At 39.1% G+C, this 20,306-nt stretch overlaps 1 protein-coding gene across 2 annotated transcripts in view; it reads right to left on the reverse strand.

Moving 5' to 3' along the window:
- The window catches only part of FXR1 (FMR1 autosomal homolog 1), a 33,670-nt gene that overhangs the window by 6,520 nt on the left and 6,844 nt on the right, over nt 1-20,306 (reverse strand). For both annotated transcript variants that reach the window (XM_032120019.1, XM_032120018.1), the window contains exons 2-12: nt 17,489-17,541; nt 13,351-13,444; nt 12,684-12,755; nt 10,310-10,458; nt 9,770-9,863; nt 8,824-8,940; nt 8,553-8,723; nt 5,285-5,363; nt 2,977-3,086; nt 2,241-2,327; nt 1,315-1,522 (exon numbers count right to left, since the gene is read on the reverse strand). In XM_032120019.1, the coding sequence (XP_031975910.1) occupies nt 1,315-1,522; nt 2,241-2,327; nt 2,977-3,086; nt 5,285-5,363; nt 8,553-8,723; nt 8,824-8,940; nt 9,770-9,863; nt 10,310-10,458; nt 12,684-12,755; nt 13,351-13,444; nt 17,489-17,541 (1,234 nt within the window). The remainder of the gene's footprint in view (nt 1-1,314; nt 1,523-2,240; nt 2,328-2,976; nt 3,087-5,284; nt 5,364-8,552; nt 8,724-8,823; nt 8,941-9,769; nt 9,864-10,309; nt 10,459-12,683; nt 12,756-13,350; nt 13,445-17,488; nt 17,542-20,306) is intronic.

Below are 20,306 nucleotides of genomic sequence, written 5' to 3' on the forward strand. Positions count from 1 at the left end.
AGAGCAGAAGTTACCTAAATAAGATTCTCAATCTAAGTTTGTTTGTACTAACATGTGAAATAAAGGCTGAAAGATTACCAAATCTGTAATTTCTGTACATAGATAAACCAAGGATTAAGCAGTGTTTCCTCTCTTTGTCTACACACTGCAGGCATTTGGTGCAGTTTCTAGGCAACTTCTCTAAAATTCCCAAGGACAACTTTGCCACCTTATAGCCGATGGCTGTTGCTAAGCAACCCCTTCTGGATGCTGTAATGCTGCTTGAACAATTTCACTGTTTATATTAAACAGCATCTGTAATACCCGGCCATCTCTGAGTACCCAAACCCACACAGCTTTTTATTACCTGAAAAACCAACACCTATTATTCATTTTAGGTATCCAGGAACTCCCCCTACTAAACCAATCTGAAGTTTTAGACACATAATGGCTCCATTTTGGGAGGAAAAAAAAAAAAAAAAAGTTTTCCAAATCAGAGTGTGGATATATATAAGCAAAGTGAACAAGTTTTCTTACAGTTAGTCAGTTCATTGGGAAATACTAAGAAGTGAAGTTATAAACATCATCATCAGAATCAACACAACTAACACATGGCATGATCCAGGAAGCTATAGCCAGGGACAGACTGTAAAGCCCAAAAAGGGTCTGATTTTTTAACAGAAATGAGCTACAGGTAGATATCCAGAGTAATTTACTGTACTGAAAAAAAAACCATTGTCCTTCTTTGTGAAGCATGTTTATATTGAAATGCAGTGTCTCCATTTGGACGAGCTGGGGATGTGCACACCTGTTAGGAAATGAACCGTGCTTTTTAATTGAGAAATGCATCACAGTACCTCACTACACCTTAAAACAAATCCAATTAGTTCCTGACCAAATTAAAAAACTCATGGGACTTTGTGCTGTCTCCATGTTAAATCATTTTGGTTTACTTTTCAGAAATACGCTGCTAAGATGGCCATGATCACAGACAAGCAATTTTTCTCCTTCTCAAACAAAATAGATAATGCTAATTTCAGATTTTTTTTTTTTTGTGTCTCCTGAAAAGCATCTCTATTTTCCCTTCCCAGCTTTTATGATGTTATCTAACAACACTGAAGGACAAGATGTTCCCAAGTTTGGTTTGTTAATTTTTTCAGTTTTAAACTTAACTTCAAGACTGCAAATCTAACAGGGTGTTTTGAGCTATGTACAAAATCAAATGGCAATTCTGAATTTCCAACCCTATCTTCACTCAAGTACGATGAACACAAAGAAATCCAGAGACAGTTTTGGGTTCAAAGGTATCCCGAGGCCTCGCTCAAGGGCGCTCACCGTAACCAGACGTGTAATTGGGGCCCCTGCGGCCTCTGCCCCGCCCGCTGTAGGACCTGGAGCCTTGCACTGAGGAGAGGGTGCTCTCATCAGTGGTGTAACCCTTCTCCTTCTCAGGAACTCGAGTAGAGGAAGGCCTGAAGCCCATCCCAATCTGGCGCAGCTGTTCATCGATTTGGAGCCTTTCCAGTCTTAGTTGTTCTACCTCCTACATAAAATGAAACAAAAAACATTGAAAAAACTGCTGACAAACGTCCCTCAAAAAACACCATCACCCACCCAGTCATCTTGAAAATAATCATTCCTGTAGGAGAGTTACCACCACCTGGAAGGTGACTACAAATAACAAAATTCAGGATGAGCTATCTCTCAGTTCTGGAAGAGATCTAAAAACTTTCACCATTACACAGATGACTTTTCTCTAAGGCTACTTAATTACAATTCATCGAATTTTTTCCAGTAAAATTTAGGGGGAAAAAAAAAGCAAACTGACAAGGGAACACAATTCAAACTCATTATCTTCGTTAACATCACAATGCAAAACCAACCTAAACAGGTAATTGTTCTAATACTACACTGTGTTGTGTTACTATTAGAAATTCCATCCTACCCCAACGGAGCATTAACCTGAGAACAGCAGAACATGAACACAGAGAAAAAATTGTGTTAGTTCCCAAATGCCCCTTAAACCACTGTTCTTTGCAGTCTGATTCTTTCTACCCCAACAGCACTAAGTAACCATGACAAGGTATTTACAGGCTCACGATACCCATGGGCAAGGAGTGGGCTCAAGGCACAAAGGTTTAAATTGTGATATACTGAGGAACAGTTTAACAACTGCAAATCCCACCAAAGCATTTGCTCAGAAATTCCCTTACTTCAACCCAAGTTTCCTCTACAGATTGTCCCTCTCTAAATACACTCACCTTTAGATATGCGATGTGATATTCCAACAGAACTTGGACATTCCCAATGCTTTCTTTAGTACCAACAAATACAAACGGTACCATTCCCTACAGAAACAAAGCATCAAAGCTTTTTATCAGGAAGAACATTATCATCAAAACAATGCTTTCTTTTCAAATTATATAAAGAGATCTGTTTTAAATTACAAAAGTGAGCTGAACAAAGGCAGTAACTAAGCCTTGGACTGCAAAGACATTAGAAATAGCTCAGGCTGGTGTGACAGTGGGGGCTTCAGACTGTCCAGCTTTCCCAACAATCTATTCTGGAGATGAGGTAACCTGACATCCCATGTTCACATTCCCCCATGCAACACATACTCTGTGTGTTTATCACAGCAGGTGTGTAGAAGTATCCACAGTTTACCAGGAAGTGCCCAGTGGTTCATTAAACCAACTTTACAAGACTCAGCACCTTTACAAGATTTTAGTGTCTGTTCTTATCTATTTAAAATATGTGGATACTTTTAACACTATAAATCCCAAATTAATTACATAGCCAAAGTACGTATAGGAGAAAGAGTAAAAAAAAAAAACCCCTCTTACATCAGCAGCAAAAAACCTTCCTTTAATTACCTCATATAAAATCTACTGCAAGATGCCCACTTAAAACTAATGCTCTCTATATCCACAGATTGTGAAATAAAACTGGGTTTGAGAGTAAAAACCCAGTCACAGCAGGAAAGAATAAAGTACTTACATCTTCACGGGGCAGCTTATTTTCATTGTCTCCTTCAATTCTCACCCTGACGACTCCAGACTTGTCTACAATCTCCTGAATCACTTTTCCATTTTTTCCAATAACTTTTCCTTCAGAGGGCAAGAATGGTTAATTTTGCACCAGTGTGCATATATTTTAACATGTTTATTGGTATTTTATATATAAACCCCCCAGACGATGTCAGAGAAAACTTCCAAAATTAAATTCTCTCTCTATATGCAGAATGACAAGCAGTGACGAAGATCACCACTGCACACAAGCTTCTAACAGAACCAAACCAAGAGTAAAAAGGCACAAGAGTTTTGCAAATTCTTATTTTAAATTTATGTATCAAAATTATTTGGACCCCCTGACTCCACATGTGCCTTCATTCAATCTTTCCTGACATTTTAATAGGCTTATACATTTTTTGAAGCCTCTTAAAAAATTTGGCTTTACAACAGATTTGTGTACGACCAGTGATTTTCATATTACCTTTAAAATACCTATTTTGAGATCATGCATGGGATCTAAACCAAAAGGTCCTTCAGAACTTGTATGTTTAAATCTCAAAAAAAGAAAAAGAGGTCACTCCGTGGGTCCCTTACTACAAGAGTTTAGCTCTCAGGCTAAAGTTCTGTGAAAACATTTCTTCATCCCAGCTAAATATATGGCACTTAAAAACATTTATGTTTAAATTAGGAGCAAAGGAAGGCAGAACAACTTTTAAAAAGGGTAAAAGCCAGAACTGTGTAACAGAATACTCCATAAGGAATGTTCTTTTCAGCAAGTATCAACATGACACAAAGTAACACGCAAAATATATTAAAAATTTGTTTTCCTTCCTCAAAAGCTCTAACAGCTCAGCAGGTTTGGGTTTTTATCTTTCTGTACTGGAGTCACTGATGAGCACTGAACTTCCTTTAAGCTGGATGTCTCCACTAAGTGTAGCTAAATATCTGTCTGCTTACCTGGGTGCTCACAGGTGATGTAGGCAGGACATTTGCCTTCATCAGAAACTGGCATTGTCATTGTTTAACAGCAGCATTTTCAGTTAAACACACTGCTGTGACTTGTGCCCTGATTCTTATGTGGGATATATTTGCACTAATGCATGCTCTCCAAAAGCTCTCCAAAACTCAACTTGTAGAACATAAGGTTTAGCAAAATTCCCTGGAATAATTAGATTTACTGAACAAGACTGCAGAAAAAAAACTGTTCACATATAAACTAGTGATTAACTTGTTGCATGTTAAAATGAGCTTTCACATTACATAGGTGAGAAAACCAGTAAGTTGCATCAGATACACAATTTGCACAAGTTCTATTGAAAAAAAAAAAAAAACCAAATGAACAAATGAAACCTCCCTGTACCTTAATCTGGTCAAGTTCTAACACCATGGAAGCCTAAGTTTTAGGAGTTTGCACATTAATTATTTAAATTATGTTATTTACAATATGCAGGCTCCAAGCACCAAACCACAGGAGGTTAAAGCTCAGGTTTTAATTTCCCCTCTGTATAATCCAAGCTGTTCAATCAGGTACAACACCTGCAACTTACTGCCTCCATGCCCACACTGCCCACAGGCTGGGCATGGGGAGCAGGGAGCTGCCAGACTTGAGTAAAAAGCAGGATAAAGGAAGTAGAATGAGGGAAGAGGAAAAATGTCCCCTGGGAAGGCCAGAGTCGGAGAAGACGTTTGTGTCTAAGTGGAACAAAATTAACCTCACAATACAGAGTGGCTTTCAATACAGAACCTAGCAGACTATGCTACACCTTCATAAACATGGAAACCTGCAACATGGAAAAATGCCTATTTTGAGACTGAGGCTGAGACCTATGAGCACTGTTGATTTATACAGAAGCTCACCAGCATCCAACCACCACCTCTGACAAACCTCAACCCAGGAGGGAGCAGTAACAGGAGAACTGTCTTGTGTCATTCTTGCAACTCAGCTGGAGTACTTCCAGATTAAACTTTGGAACTTAGTTTCTGCACTTTTAAGCAGTCAATTTAGTAAGGTGTATTTTTTCACTACAATCTGAACTTCAAATATTACCATTAAATTAGGTGGTAGAAGTCTGTAATCGAGTCAATTTAAGTGTTAAAATCCTGACAAAGTATTATGCAGCAACAATATAGCCAATTTCATAATAATTCTCTGATACATGTAGTTTTAAAAGATTAATCACTTTCTACTTAAATGGAGAAATCAAATGTTGTACTGGCATCTATATCCTCTTTGCAAAGTTATGTTGATTAGGCTCCATTTCCCCAACTTTTCATGTTTTAGCAGTATTACATACCAACAAGATTTCTGGGAACTTGAATAAAATCCTCCACAAATTCCAAGTAACTTCTGGCCTTTTTTACTGCCTCAGCAGTCTGGAAATGAATTTAAAAAAATGGAATTTATTTGTGAATATAGCATGTTAAAAACAAAACCTTGTAGCAACAGCTGCAAGTCTTCCAAACAATCTTATTTTCAGAAAGAGAAGAATAGAGACAAGATTAATCTAGTTTTAAACTAAATCATAAAGGAATAATTGAGTGAAATGCCCAGAGACAAAATTCAGTAGTAAAGCAAAGCATCAGTAATGAATAAACGATATTTTTATGTTATTTCAAGACATTTTGAGACATCAGAATGGATGCCCCATCCCTGGAAGTGTTCGAAGGCCAGGTTGGATGGGGCTTTGAGCAAACACTGCAACTGATATTACAGCCAGGGCACTCTCTTTCCAGAATGCTGGTTTCTGGCCACAGTTCATCTACAATGCTCTCCAAAACAGGACAGTGGCTCTGGTTACGGGGGAGAACTCCTGTGAATGCTCTCTTACAGCTTTATTATTAAATGATGGAAATCAACTGAGTTAACTGGGATGCCGAAACAAGAAACAAGGCTACAAATTAGCAACAGCATAAGTATAGAATTAAAGGAGGAGTATCAGCATCTAGTCAGTAAAAACAGCTTAAGAGCACAATTTCCATTTTACACTAATGCCTCAACCCTTTCATCTGTCATTTTTAGGCAACACATGAAGTAAGAGTACCACCAGCTCCTGCACCTTTTAATCAAATCAGGCAAATCCTACAAGAAGAAGAAAATGTATAAACCTCTACTTCTGGCAGAGGTCAAAATGATAGCAAAAGAAACATGGACAAATTGGATTTCAAGATAATGAAAGCAGTGATCAAGCACAAGAAACAGATGAACAGGAAGCCACTGTGAGGAGCAGAGGTTATGCTGCATTCTCAGGGCAACTGCTCAAATGATACAAACTTAACAGAGGTTAGCAATTTTTCATCCTCAATGAAGTCTACAAATAGACACAATTAAGCAAAGAGTTCCTGCCTCAGGTATGTTTAGCAGTTCTTTCCCAAATAAAGGTGAAGGAACAGTGAATGCATTTACAGAAGCAGTCAGGACAAGAAAATACACAACTGCCAGAGCTGCAGCTCTCCAGTGCACCCTTAAGCCTCTCTACACTTGTCATGAGTACTCAGGATTTTTACGTGAATACAACCTGGGTAACTCCTTCACACCCCAACATGACTGAGCGCATAAAGCTGACTCAGACAAGGTATTTTCAATTCCTTGTAGTGAAATATGGATTAAAGACCTCAAAGGATTCCAGTCACTACCAAGTACCTTTATTAACTCTGAATTACAGCCTACACATCCACTGATGCTCTTGTTACTTCACACAGTAGCCCGAACAACCAAGACACCTCCATGCTACTGATGATTCTTTAATAGAAAAATTAGTGTTTTCCTGAACTCAGCATTGCACCTACCAGTGTTAAGAACTGCACAAGAATTGACTGCAATTCCACTATGACAGTAATGAAGGCCTAAGAGGAACTCTTCTATTTCTGACACAGCTCTCCCTCTCTGGGAAGCACAATGTTTCCATTAAGCAGTCTGAAGTTCACAGGCCTGTGATCTGTACAGGCATCACAATGAGAAGTTCAAGCAACCAGAGAAGGGTCTTGAAACCAAAATGGTCTTGACCAGACAGGGATAAAAGCATAAGCAGCATGCCATACAGTTTAAATTCCTTCTATCCACAGAGATTTCCAATATTTTTTAAAATTTATCTTCATGTGTCTTCCCTCAAAGAGTCTAGCCCTGAGCAACAGTGAACCTTTATTTGTATGCAAAACATCAGCTATGGGAAACCCTCACACTGCGACTGCTATGTCAACAACACTGGTTCATTACTCCCACACATCTCAGCCTGAAATTGTCTGCCTGTGCATTCAGGCATTAGGGCCTGGCTGGTTGCCCACTGCAGCTGAAAAGAGGCAAAAAGAATAGGCAAGTGTAGCCAGATGCTGAAACCCTTATCATGTGGAATAGTTAAGCCGCCTGGCATTTTTAGAAGCACTTATCACTTCTAGGAAGGACAAGGCCGGATGTGTCTAAAGGCATTTTTATTTAGGGGGCATCTGGTATTTGTAATCATTGCTGTGCACCTCTGTAAGAGGCTGGTGACAGTCGTAACCTTTCCACGAGTTCCAGCATCACACCAATCACACGAAAGAGATCAAAACTGGAATACACTGGACATTCCACTGCATTTCAACTTGTCTGATTCTCCCTCAGGAACTGAGATGCAATTTACTGGCAGTAGGAGATCAAAGAAGGATCTGTTGTCACCCTGATACCCTAGAAGCATTTCCAAAAAAAAAGGACACAGAATTTCAGGAATACTGTAAAGTACAGAAGTTTGACCTCCTCTCCACAGGATCGACTTCATCTGAACATTTGATCACAACCAGGTTCTACTCCTGACACTGATGGAACAGAATTCAAGACCTCAGATCCCTGAAACAGGACACAACCACAGATTTCCAGAAGTTTTAACATCAGATACTCAGTGGCACCTGTAGAGTTGGTAACATGGGATAAAACCCTCAAAATATGTTCTGACAGGGCCCTAGTGAGACTGCATTTTTGTCACTAGCCTTCTGCTTCTTCAATGGATCCTTGTTTTGCCCAAGGACCAGCTACATTTCAAGGTAGTTGTGAGATTCAGAAGAGTCACACAAATGGAATTAACTTGGAGCAAATCATTATTTTGCCAAAGCCAGCATTAAATTGCCAAAATATTAGTATTAGAAGCAATAGATACAGGCTTTAACACACCTGGCTAGGTCAAAGGAGCAGACACCACACAGCAAAACACACATGAAAAAGAGGAGGGAAGAGGAGAACCAATAAGGTTCCGAGGGAGAGAAGAAACCCAAACAAACCCATGATCAAGTCAAATAGCAGGAAATGATACTTCTCTCAGGTTGACCCAGGATATACACAGTGCAGTTACAGCATTTGTGCATCAGCAAAACGGAATCATTAGGACAGAACACACCTCATGGAAGTCACCACTGCAACTAAGGCTTGTATTTCAAATATATGCAGTAGAAGCTGCCACAACGTCAACACGCACAAAGACACTCACACAAAAACTCAGGTGCTTTGTGTTCTTAATTCTGGGTACAGCTCTCACCACTCTAAAAGCAGGTACAGAGAGAAATGCTCCAAGGATTCATACAACGTTCCCCCCTTACCTCTCCATAGATTCTGAAAGTACCGGTATCCTCTTCAAGTTCAATGGTTGTAACTCCTGGAACCTTTCTGGCTTGTTGTATATTACTGCCATGAGTTCCTATAGCAAGTCCCATTAAATCTTCTCTGACTACAAACTCCTCATGAAATGCTGCAGCAAGCTGCTTTGTGCACTGAAGGGAAAACAAAGGAAGACTCATCCACATGCACTCACTGTAATGCACTGCTCTGAGCTCAGTTTCAAGCAACAAGAGCCACAAGCTGTGGCTTTACCTCCAAGTGTTTTGTAGCTTCCTCATTTCTTGACATCAGCATGAGTTTGGTGCGAATGCTGCGCAGGTGCATGTCACTGAGGATGTTCACTCTCTTCACTGTTGCTTCACTGGCAGACTACAGGAGAGAGGGAACCTAAGTTTTGGCTTTGTAAGCAAATACACATTTAAAGGGTAAATCAGGAACCTACTGAAACTAAGTCATAAACATGATCTCAATTTCTAGAGATTACATGAACCTTGTTCTTCCTCAAAACAAAGCACAAGAAATTCAGCAGCACCAACTACTTGTTCTCACTCACAACGCATTTTATATTAAAGACTTCGCTGCCGAATTACACAATAACCCTTTCCCCTTCATGTTGCCCCAATAAATCTTTCTACCATATACATGCTTGTCACCACATGAGTAAGAGAGTTAAAGAAATAATCAAGGACAACACAATCCTGCAGAGTGAGGTTCAAGTGGACAATATTAAGTAAATGGAGTTATGAAGAAAAACTAAAGCTGAGACAAGCCTATGCAGTAAGAACAGCACCGCAGAAGCATCTAAAGTGAATAATTCCTTAATGCCTACACTGAACTGGTGCAGCTCTCCACGTGGAAACCCAGCTGTGGGTCAAACTGCACAGCGTAACACAGCACAAAGGGAAAGACATTGTTCCAGAGTGGAGCAAGATGATTTACCTCTGAGCCACCTGCTAAAATCAGTGAAATAGAACTCAGCTGAGAATGCCAAAAGTCATACAAACAATGAGACCCAAAGCTGCTCCTAAATTTAGGTTGTATGCAAAGATTAAACAGATCTGCTTATATTAAATCTCTCACAATTTACATAGCTTGACAAGTTAAACCATTTTCCTTACACACACAGAGCTGGCTATATACTTCCTATAAAAAATATACTGGGAATTCATGCAACATTTACATAGAAGCAATTACTTACCAGTATTATTAGTTGAGCAGTTTCAACATGATAAAAAATTCGACATGCTCCCACAGCTTTCTTGAAATCTTTATGTGCATTTTCATTAGCACACCTAAGGAGACAAAATGACTGTTATTTCAATAAGCTGCATCAAAACTGAACATGCAATAGCATAACAGACCCAAGAACATTTCAGTAGTTTATGGCAAGGACTGTTCACAAAGAGGGAAGTTCCCATTCTGTCTAACATGGTTCCAGAGCTTGTTTCCCTGTGGATTCTACAGCACTATGGTTATCTGGCAAGTCTCAGTAACAGGCCCACTGTGAAGTGAATCAACTGTACAGGCATGAAGTTCCCACCTGAGAACTTGCCTTCTGTCCTTACCCTGAAAGCTCAGCAGGGGTCCCAGGCAGCAGTTTCTAAATGAGCTACTGCAGCCATAACCACCCTTAAAGTTCTTCATGGACCTGTAAATCAGCCTCTAAAATAGAAGCCAAGTGGGTTTTTCTCCCCTTCCAATAAGTAAAAGCCTTCTTGAAGTGTGCAGAGCTACTCACGCATCTCTCAGGTCTTCAGGAACATCCACTGTGCATTTGAAGAAGGTGTTCTTTTTGACAGTTTTGTTCTGATTCACAGGTCGGAGTCGTTCGTAAGTGACAATTTCATTGTAAGTGGCATCACAAGCAGCGTATTCAATAACATAAAACTGCGAAAGAGTTTTTTTAAAAAATGGTAACTTCAGCAAGGAACAACAAAGACATAGTAACATTACTGGCATCAGCAAGGAAGCACAAAATATGAATATATAAACAAAACCCTAAAACTAAGTTGATATAATGATACATTTCTACACAAAGGAGCCTGGACATATTTCGGCACCCTTGTGCTCCCTCACTGAAGCCAAAACACTGTTATCAGCACAGTCTCAGTCCCCCACAACAGCACAACAGCAATCAATCAATTGGATCGATTTTTCTGATGCCCATCTCTCTTTCAAATACTTTAATTAGTTTAGTTCAGTTCAAGTTCCAAAACCCAAAGTGTTTACTGGAGCTCTAATTCTAGAAAATATTGAACAAAGAATAATTCTTCACAGAAATATCACTCTGCACCACTTTAAAACAAACAAACAAACAAGGCAAATCCACTGATTCAATGGGCAAACTACCTGGGAATCATGTAATATCAAAATCAATATAAAAACTCAATCTTTTTGACACACACTGCCAAATTTAGGAAGGCAAGAGAACTATTTAAATTACCAATAATCTACTCCTACACTTCCACCCAACACACAGAAGTTTAAAGAAGCTTGTGTGCACAGTATCCCTGAAGCCTGGCTCTGTGTTAGGGATGCAACCTTCTCCTCCCCTCCCTTCCACCTGTATCCAATTTAGGGGTGCCACATTCACCTCTCCCTCCCTCAAAATTGGTATCTGTCTCAACACAATTTGCTTAAGTATCCAGAAAACACAAACCACTCTGGTCATGACACACTGTTTTCTAATTTCAAGTTTTAAGTTTAGTTTAGGTATCATCCTAATTATATAAAGCTGCTTTGAAATATATCAATGTATCATTATTACCCCAACTAATAATAATGAACAATAAACACTAAACTACAACTAAATTTAAGAGATCTAACATTACGTGCTCTAAAAACTTAACTTCTATAGTTAAAGATAATTCTGGATATCAGAACAATCCCAAAGCAACAAATCATTAGACAAATGAGTTGTTTGTGAATTTCATATTAACTCTGAGGAAAAACTCTAAATATGGAATCATGTTAAAGACAGTACAAAGAAGCCAATACAAACTGTGAGGTTCTTCGCAGGGACAATTCCTTAAAATAACTGATTTGACAAGCTTACACTGGCCACTGAGGGTGAAAAACCATTTTTTCCTGTAAAAACTAGAAAATTAGGAATTGGATAAAACTGAAATTAAAATCAGAATTAAAAATTTTACTTTTATGACTTTTTCCAAAAATTAGTAGCACAGCAAGGTAATGGATAGCAAAATTTCAAATTTCTGTGACATTTAAGAAAAGCATATGAGCCACAAATGACAAACTACCATTTAAATCAGTCTGTCTCCTTTTATCTTCTTTTCTTAACAAGCTGCTTATTCGCAAGGGGCAAAACACAGAATCTTCCTTTGGTAGGTGTTTACTACCACCTTGTCCTTACAGAGCTCAACAGAAGTTGGTATTTGTTGAGTTTTTACACAATATTAGAAACTAGATAATTATTTTTTCTCAGTACTGTTTCCTTTAGTTTTAGGAGTCTGATACAGCAGAAGCATCAAAACACAGGACTCCTCCCACAATGAGGTTCAAATCTTTTGCTGTCTTTTCACAAAGTAAAGCTTTAATGAGACCAGGTCAAACGCTGCCACAGCTCTATACACTCAAGTGTCTGAATCTGCAATTTACTGGGCAGCTGCAAACCATTTATTTATGTAAAATAAAAACTTAACATATGTGAAAGCAAAACAAGCAGTGCCCTTCTACTACACTCAGTAAGAACACATACACAAAAACCAACCCACAGCCACACAGAGCAATAGCTACAGCAGGCTTAATTTGCAGACTATAAGCACGTTTTAACTGCAGGTGCTTTACTTCATATTTAGCACCAAATTCAATCCACAAAGCAGGTTTGTTAGAAGTCCTGTCCTTGTGCATGCCTTCAGTCCTTCAAGCAATTAAACTGCTGATAATGGAAGTCACTTGCTCAGCTCTAAGGGCACAACCCTCTGCTGTGCAAGGCAGCAAAGGTCATTCCAAAGTGGTCTCAACTCAAAATTCTCTTTTCTCATGTTTTTTGTATTTGTAGTACTTTATTCAGAGTTTTTTCATGACAAAGAACTTCTATTGACTGTATTCAACATGAAAGCATGAAATCATTAAGTTTTAAAATAATTTACCTCTCCTTTCATCATTCGAACTTTTGCCAGCCACCAGCCACAAGGTTCTTGGTCATTTGCCCTAGAATAAACCTGAAAATGAAAGAATTTCTTAGAATAGTTGCCCAAAACTATGAAGTATCCTCAGGAAAGGAAATTCATTACTTTGATTTTAGGGACAAGTACAGAAAAAAACCCAGAAGTTAAACTAAATCACTAATGATACTACAATGAGCAGGGAGCAGAACATGCATATTTTGATTTCTAGATTTAGTACATCACTCCTATTAACACTCTCTCTGTAGAACATTGTAATTCACACAATTTCCTACGAGACTGTACCAGACATTTCATCTGGGTTAAAACTTGTTATCAGAGCAGCTTTATTTACATCTTCATATCAAAGATTCCAACACTTTACATTCCAGGTCAAAAAAGAAAACTGCCTAGATTTTGTGTCAGAATTAAAACCTTCTCTGCTATTTTAAGTTTTAGATTTTGAAAAATTTCCACTGGTAGTTTTGTGGGAAAACTGAAATGTCACAGCTTCACTGAAATTCTAATAAACCCATGTGTAGACACATGCTCCATTTTAAACCTTCAGCTTGGTAATGCCCTTACAACCCTCACCACTGCCTTGAGTGGACAATTAGTTACAGACCAGGACAGGTCACGAGCATTCACTCACCTCCACCTCATCTCCTTCACCGATTTCCTTCTTGATATCAGGGGGTGGTGGTAACCTGACTTCATTGAAGGGCACCTGGCGCTCTGGTTGCCAACTGGAAGTTGAAAAAGCATTACACATTAATTCTCAAACTTTCCTATTGTTTTCTGCATTTTAGTTTCGGAATTCTGAGTTTCACTAAAATTCATTCTTTCCATATAATCAGGCCTGTTTCCTTATTGCTAGAAAGCAAACCTTATAACCAAAGGAACAAAATAATCATGTCAAGACAAAATTCTCTGGGAAGATATTTAATGACAAAATTTTGAAATTAACTGAAAAATTTAACTAATGGCTTTCACAAAACCCCAGTGAAAGATATTATATGATGTACTTAACGCTCCTACTGCTCAAGTCATAGAGCCCATATACAGATATGAGCTCAGCTTTGCAGTCCACTATGGGGTTCACCCATTTCTCCTCCTCATAGTTAACATTTCAATTGCTTACCACCAAAGTTTTATGTATTCCAGGAAAATCTGACTCCGACCTTTAACAAAACTTTCCACCTTCAAACTTGCTGATGTTCCCCAGTAACATATCTTTATATCTGCCTATCAATACCAATTACTTCTAGGCATACAAAATAAAGGTTGACTTTCTAGTACAGCAAGACTATTTATTTTACTTTATTGGCTCTACAGAAGTATTTTATTTGTAGAACTGTATGTTTTCAGCGCATTTTATGAAGACTACTGGAGCAATTAAATCCACTGTGCTCCCCTGAAATTCCTTTTCCTTCTACTCTGTGAATGTCACAGAATGCCATCAGCTGTTCCTCGCTCTTAGTCAGAAATCCAACTAAAGACTCTACACAGCTTGACATAAAATCAGGGGAAAAAAGACCCTTCACAAAACCCCTATTAATTTAGAGTATCTGAGGGACTTTTAACGGTATCTGTCAAAGTATTGCAATGTCCACCATTTCTGCCCATCTGATTCACATTAGACACCAACAGAATCAGAACCAACCAACTTGCAACAGTAAGGATTACTGCAAGTCATTTGCTTTGCTTACTTATAACAACCTGCAGACAGAGCAGCCTAAATTAGTGGAACAAGTCTGAGCATAAGGAGCAAAGGGCACTTCTGCAACTTTCTAGGTAAGAAGATGGATACATTTACATGTTTGGTCTGAAAAGACAGCTTACACTCAAGTATCTCACTTAATAAAGATGTTACGTATCATATAGTTTTAATCTAGACATTATAATAAAATTTTTCTTTCAATTATAGTTTGAAAAAGAACAAAAATGCATGAAGATTATTACTGAGGTGCTGGAACACATTCAGAGAAGGGCTAGGATGCTGGTGAATGGTCTGGGGCATAGATCTGATGAAGAGCAGCTGAGGGAGCTGGGGGGGCTCAGCCTGGAGAAAAGGAAGCTCAGAGGGACCTGAAAAGAAATGGTGTCAAGTTGTGCCAGGGAGATTTAGGTTGATACTAGGAGAAATTTCTTCACTACAAAGGTGGTCAGACACTGGAATGGGCTACCCAAGGAGGTGGTGGAATCTCCATTCCCAGAGGTGTTCAAAGGCACACAGATGTGGCACTTGGCCACATGGTTTAGTGGTGAACATTGTGGTGCAGGACTAATAGCTGGATTTCATCTCAGAGGATCAAGCATAAGCCCTTCCATCCTTAAGGATTCTCTGACACGGATAGCTTTTGTTGAGGCTGGAAGGTATTTTGGCTACAAAATGTTAATCAAATCACATTCTATTTCTGAGAAATGGTGAAGGAGGCTGGCAAAAAAATTCAGTTGCAATTAAACTGCCCTCGTTGCAAATATAACGGTTACTAATCTCATGGTTTGGGTTTTTCCTTCCTCTCCCTGCCAGTGAAGGAAGTGCACAGTGGAAAAGGGCACAGAAGGCTCAGTTCCCAGAATATGAGTCCAAGTTTTGGTAGCAAAACTTTTTAAGTCCAGAATTGGAGCATCTCACTGGTGAGATGCAAAACAAGATGTTTTAAGAAATTACTTGTGATGGGCTACAAACTACCTACTAAGACAATCTGACAGAACTAATGCTTGAACTACAGGGTACCAATCACAATAAAGGGAGGTTCTTGCTTCTTACAACACAGAAGCCTCTCCTTCAATACAGCTGCTTCAAACTCCAATGAGCCTCTATGAAACTGCACCTCAAGATCCAATTTTCTATCTAACAGTAATAAAAGTTTCCAGTTCCTGAAGCTTCCGCATTCATTCCTTTGCCTCCTTAACCTCAGAAAATGTCTCTTAAAAGAATTAAGGCTACCTGCTCAGAGACTGTGTGTTGCTATGGCCACAAAATCATCATTAGCAGTCTGTGCTGGTACACTTAACTTTGGGAACCTTACAACAGCTGTAGATTAAGACTGGCTAACAGCAGAATGTGCAAAGTGACAGTTTAGACTGCCTATTGTGGGGTAGACAAGTGTATTTGCTAGTGATAATCACTATCACAACACTGATGCTCTCAGCGCAGGTCACTCTTGCCAACTTCGGTTCCACTAAAGCCCTGACGAATTTAACTCCATAAAAAGCATAAGAATTGATCAGATTTACGTCACAGAATAAATGGCTGTGTACACCCATCCTGATCAGATCTATTTTTAGTCAACAGAACACTCCACATATGCTGCAGCCCATCCTTTTTGAAACATGGCTGCTGCTGCCAGACTTTCTGTAAAACACATGGATGATATGGATACTAAATACTAGAAATGCGTTTGCCAACAATTCCACTCCTGCTGCAAACCCCTGGCACTTCCTTTAGCTTACATGGTTTCTGATATGAAAGTATATACTTTGAATGCAAAGAGAAGTAATTACTTTTCTTTATAAAGTAATATGGATGTTGAAGATGAAACTGAAGATTTGTCACATCTTCTCAGACCATGGATAAGATGAAGGGTTTAATTTTTTTTCTGTTTGTTGGGTTTTGGGGTGAGGGTATGAAAACCTAGGAGACAGATACAGCTTCCATAACCACCTCAGTGTTAGTATAAATCATGGTTGCCACCTCATCTTCTAACTGTTTTCATAAAATAAGGACTAGAAAACACAGGCTAGAAAGAAACAAACGCTGGGTTTTGCAGAGTAAACCCCAGGATTACTTATGTCCCCCCCCCAAAGGATTTATTTTTACACACATGTATATATGTACACACACATACACACCTGGGATTATAAACGCTGTTTATAAGGACACACTTGCACACTCCCTACTATTACCTTTATTACCCAGCAATCTTTCTTGAAGAAAGGCTCAAAACTGATCTACAGGCTAGAGGTGGCAAAGGTTACTAACAATTTTCACATCAAAAGCAGACACATTTTATAGGATCTCCACCTAGTAACTGGAAGGGAAACAGGAAAGAGTACGTAGCTCACAGAGTATTTGGAATTAGCACTGGAATCTCCCAGGTAATCCACAGAGCTATCAGTCAGAATGCTGAACAACAGGTACTCATTTGTACTTTACTATCCCATGGATTATCCTTGGCTTGCCACAATGAGTTCCTAGCAGCACTGCTGTGTTTATATATTAAATGAAATGGGCCTCATGGATAATTCTTCTTCAAGATTCGCTAACAGATCTGCACTCTTTTCCACTCAACAGGTCTTTTGACTGGATATACATGTATATTTATCTTCCTAATAGTTAAAAGAAAAAAATCACCATCAGGATATTTTTACTTTTCTCTGGTTGAGAATAGTGAACAGCATTCCAGAGAGTAGACAAAGAATGGCTGATTTAAGTACTTTGGTATTTTCCACCTTTTTCTGCTTTTGTGTAAGAGTATCAAGCCTGTGCCACTGATTCCTATGTTAATTAAATTTGGCTGTCACATCTATGGGCATCACTAAAGATATCAAAGAATGTACAGACTGATGTACAGGACTGTGTAACTGATGAGCTGAATGCTATACAGATTCAAGAAGGCAGTTCATGGAAGCTGAACAGAATAGTGAGCCTGTACTTCTAGAACTGTATCTAATGAAATCTGCTTCCTCTTAAAGGCAAAACAGTTAAACAAAAAACATCAGCAGAAGCACAAAACTGAAATAACCTAATATTCAAATGATTATTTTAAAAATAAAATACTTACTTGTTTTCAAATACAACTGTGAGGGAGTCCTCATGAACATCTTTGATAAACCCCTAAAACAAAAACATTTTTGTTACAAGAATGCATGTGAAATCAAAAAGGCACCAATTTCAATACAGCCTGAAACTGAGCCAAAACCACCACTAACACTGAGGTTCCAATTTAGGAAAGCTCCAAGACACACTCCCACTCTTTGCACGAGGTTGATGATATTCTTAGCTGCCTATTCCAAGATGTGCAGAGCACAGGGATTGCTCCCAATGACTGCTCAAATCTGACCAGCACATTTACAACTGAACTCCCTATCCAGAGTTTCTTACTTTACCCACAGCTGTGCACAGGTGTTTTACAGGAACAAAATGAGAGAGGTCCAGGCAAGAGCAGTTATTCAAATGGCTGTGCACAGCACTATTTGCTTCATTGGTGTTCTTCCCAACACAAACTGAATCCTGAACAACTGTCCCTCTGAGCAGTACAGCGGCCAGTTTGAATCACACTTGGCAGGAGAGGCTGCCACACAGCTAGTTATGGTATCATCTTTCAGGTACTAAATTGGGACTGGATGAGGCCAAATGCCTGTAGGACCTCCCAGGAAAACAAAGAGAATACAGTATTTCATGGATTTTTTGTGCTTATATGTAGGGGGCATTGATTGTGCCAAAAACCTAAAGACAAAGATCAACCTCACTGAGTTATACCCAAGTATCCATGCAAAAATTAGGCTGCTACATTTCTCTATTATGAAAGGTAGGCATGCTGAAAAAAATAATAGTAAAAAAAAAAAAGATAAAAGGAACATTACTCCTGCCTTTGCTCCAGCCTGGTATTTCCCAAGTAGAGGTGGTCAAGGAGGACCCTGCAGTTCTTAAAGGAGTAAGAAAGCTGCATAGCTAGGTTAAGACAAGTTCCAGGAATCTGCTGAATGGATTATATCCCCTTAAGAAACTGCCAGCTGAGGAGGATGAAGAATATTTCAGCTGTGCAAGGAGCAACTAGCCCACTGAGGTATTATGTGTCAGCTCAGGGAAAGATAAATTTTGACACAGTAGATCCCTCCATGTAATGACAGACAGTAAAGGAGCCCACACTGACAGCTGGCTGCAAAGGGCCTATAAAAACAAATCTCCTTTTACCTGAGCTCATACTCGGTCAGTGCTCTGAAAGCATTTGCTCAAAACCTGCTTTTCTGCTCCCTGGGCTTCCCTCAAACCCATCCATCAGCAACACAAAAGACTGGTTCTAGCCGAAAGCACACTGGTAACCCTCAACAAAGCAGGTCACCAGAAATCATCTTGTTGAACCACCTAGTGTGCTCCTAATAAAATAAGCCCTCTCAAAGGCCATCCGGCCACTGCAAGGGAAGGCAGGCAAATCTGCTTCTTTGAAAGGTAAGCAAGTGAAAAAGTTGACAGTAAAATACACCCAGAATCAGGGACTTTCAGTTTCAAGGAAACTGGATGGGAGTATAAAGTTATGTCTGTTTAAACATGTAAAGAGCATAAAAAATTTTACTGCCTAAAGCATGTGTAAGCCAGCAACAGAGATAAAGCAGAACTTCTCCCAAATTTATGCTACCAAGAGTTCCCTTCAAACATGCCCCAGCATGGGGACAAATTAACATGGCATACAGTGCACAAAACAGGAATTACTCTGCTACAATTCATCCAAACTCTATACAGGGACAAAACATTGAAGTCACAGCACTGAGAATCAACTTCATGCAGTCCAGCATTCTGCTACATGACAACTTATCAAGAGACAACAGCATTTACAGGGAGAGATTAACTCCCTACCAGAGACAGCCATTTATCTGCATTCCAAGAGTCTATGATTCCATACTAGTCTCTGCCTCATTATGCTGCTTTACTTCACTTATTTCATAGCTGAATCTGGTCTTCTGTTACTGTTGTGTTCTCACAGTACTCAACGTGTTTCTAAGGTCAGCCTATAGCAGCTAAAATTTTATTCTGCAGAACTGAATTCAGTTCTTTCCTTTGCTAAAAAGCACAACTTCAGAATCAAAAGAGATTCCAATTCAGGTACCATAAAACATCTGATTAACATTCAGAACTTAATGCTTGGTAGAGTTTAGAAAGTTATTAATCCACTGACTGCAGATTTCATTAATAAAACAAAAGAAGTGAAGAAAAGGAATCCAACTGCATTGACTTTTGAGGATTTAAGACAATTAGCCCATTACCAGGTGAAGTGTGGGATTCTGTGTAAGTTACACACAGGTTTAACAGTTGCAACCAATTTTCAAGCTAGGGTCCCACTGAAGAATGCCAAAGCTGAAGCGGAACAGTAATGCAGAGATGCGGCTCTCAGCAGCCCAACAGCTGACACTGCACAAACATCAGCTGCATAAACAGAAACCTGGGACAATTTTTAATAAAATCTAAAGTACAAATTCCAATAAAGAGTGTGTACATTTTACAACACCATGTGGGTTTCAGGAACTCCTTCACAGAAGGAAGTCTTTCAGTTCAAAGTGTGCATGCACACTGCTCTTCCCTCCCACAGGAGAATGTAATGCAGACTCACTGCTGGCAGACACGTAGGCAGCAACTGCCTTGGAATTACCTGCACAGCTTTTTCACTTGGTATTCCCAAACTCTTTCACTCCCTAGTATAATCAAGCATAACACCTATCAAGTATGCACTTCAGGTCACAATTGCACGTATGTAAAGTATTAAATAAAATTATATAATTATTACTTAATTTTATTGTTGTGAGGTCTGAAAAGTCTGATCAAAGTCTAACTGTACAATTACTTCCTACTATTATCAATTTCTCTACAGCTGTGGGGATGAAATC

Source organism: Corvus moneduloides, chromosome 10, assembly GCF_009650955.1.
Source record: "Corvus moneduloides isolate bCorMon1 chromosome 10, bCorMon1.pri, whole genome shotgun sequence".
NCBI lineage: Eukaryota > Metazoa > Chordata > Aves > Passeriformes > Corvidae > Corvus > Corvus moneduloides.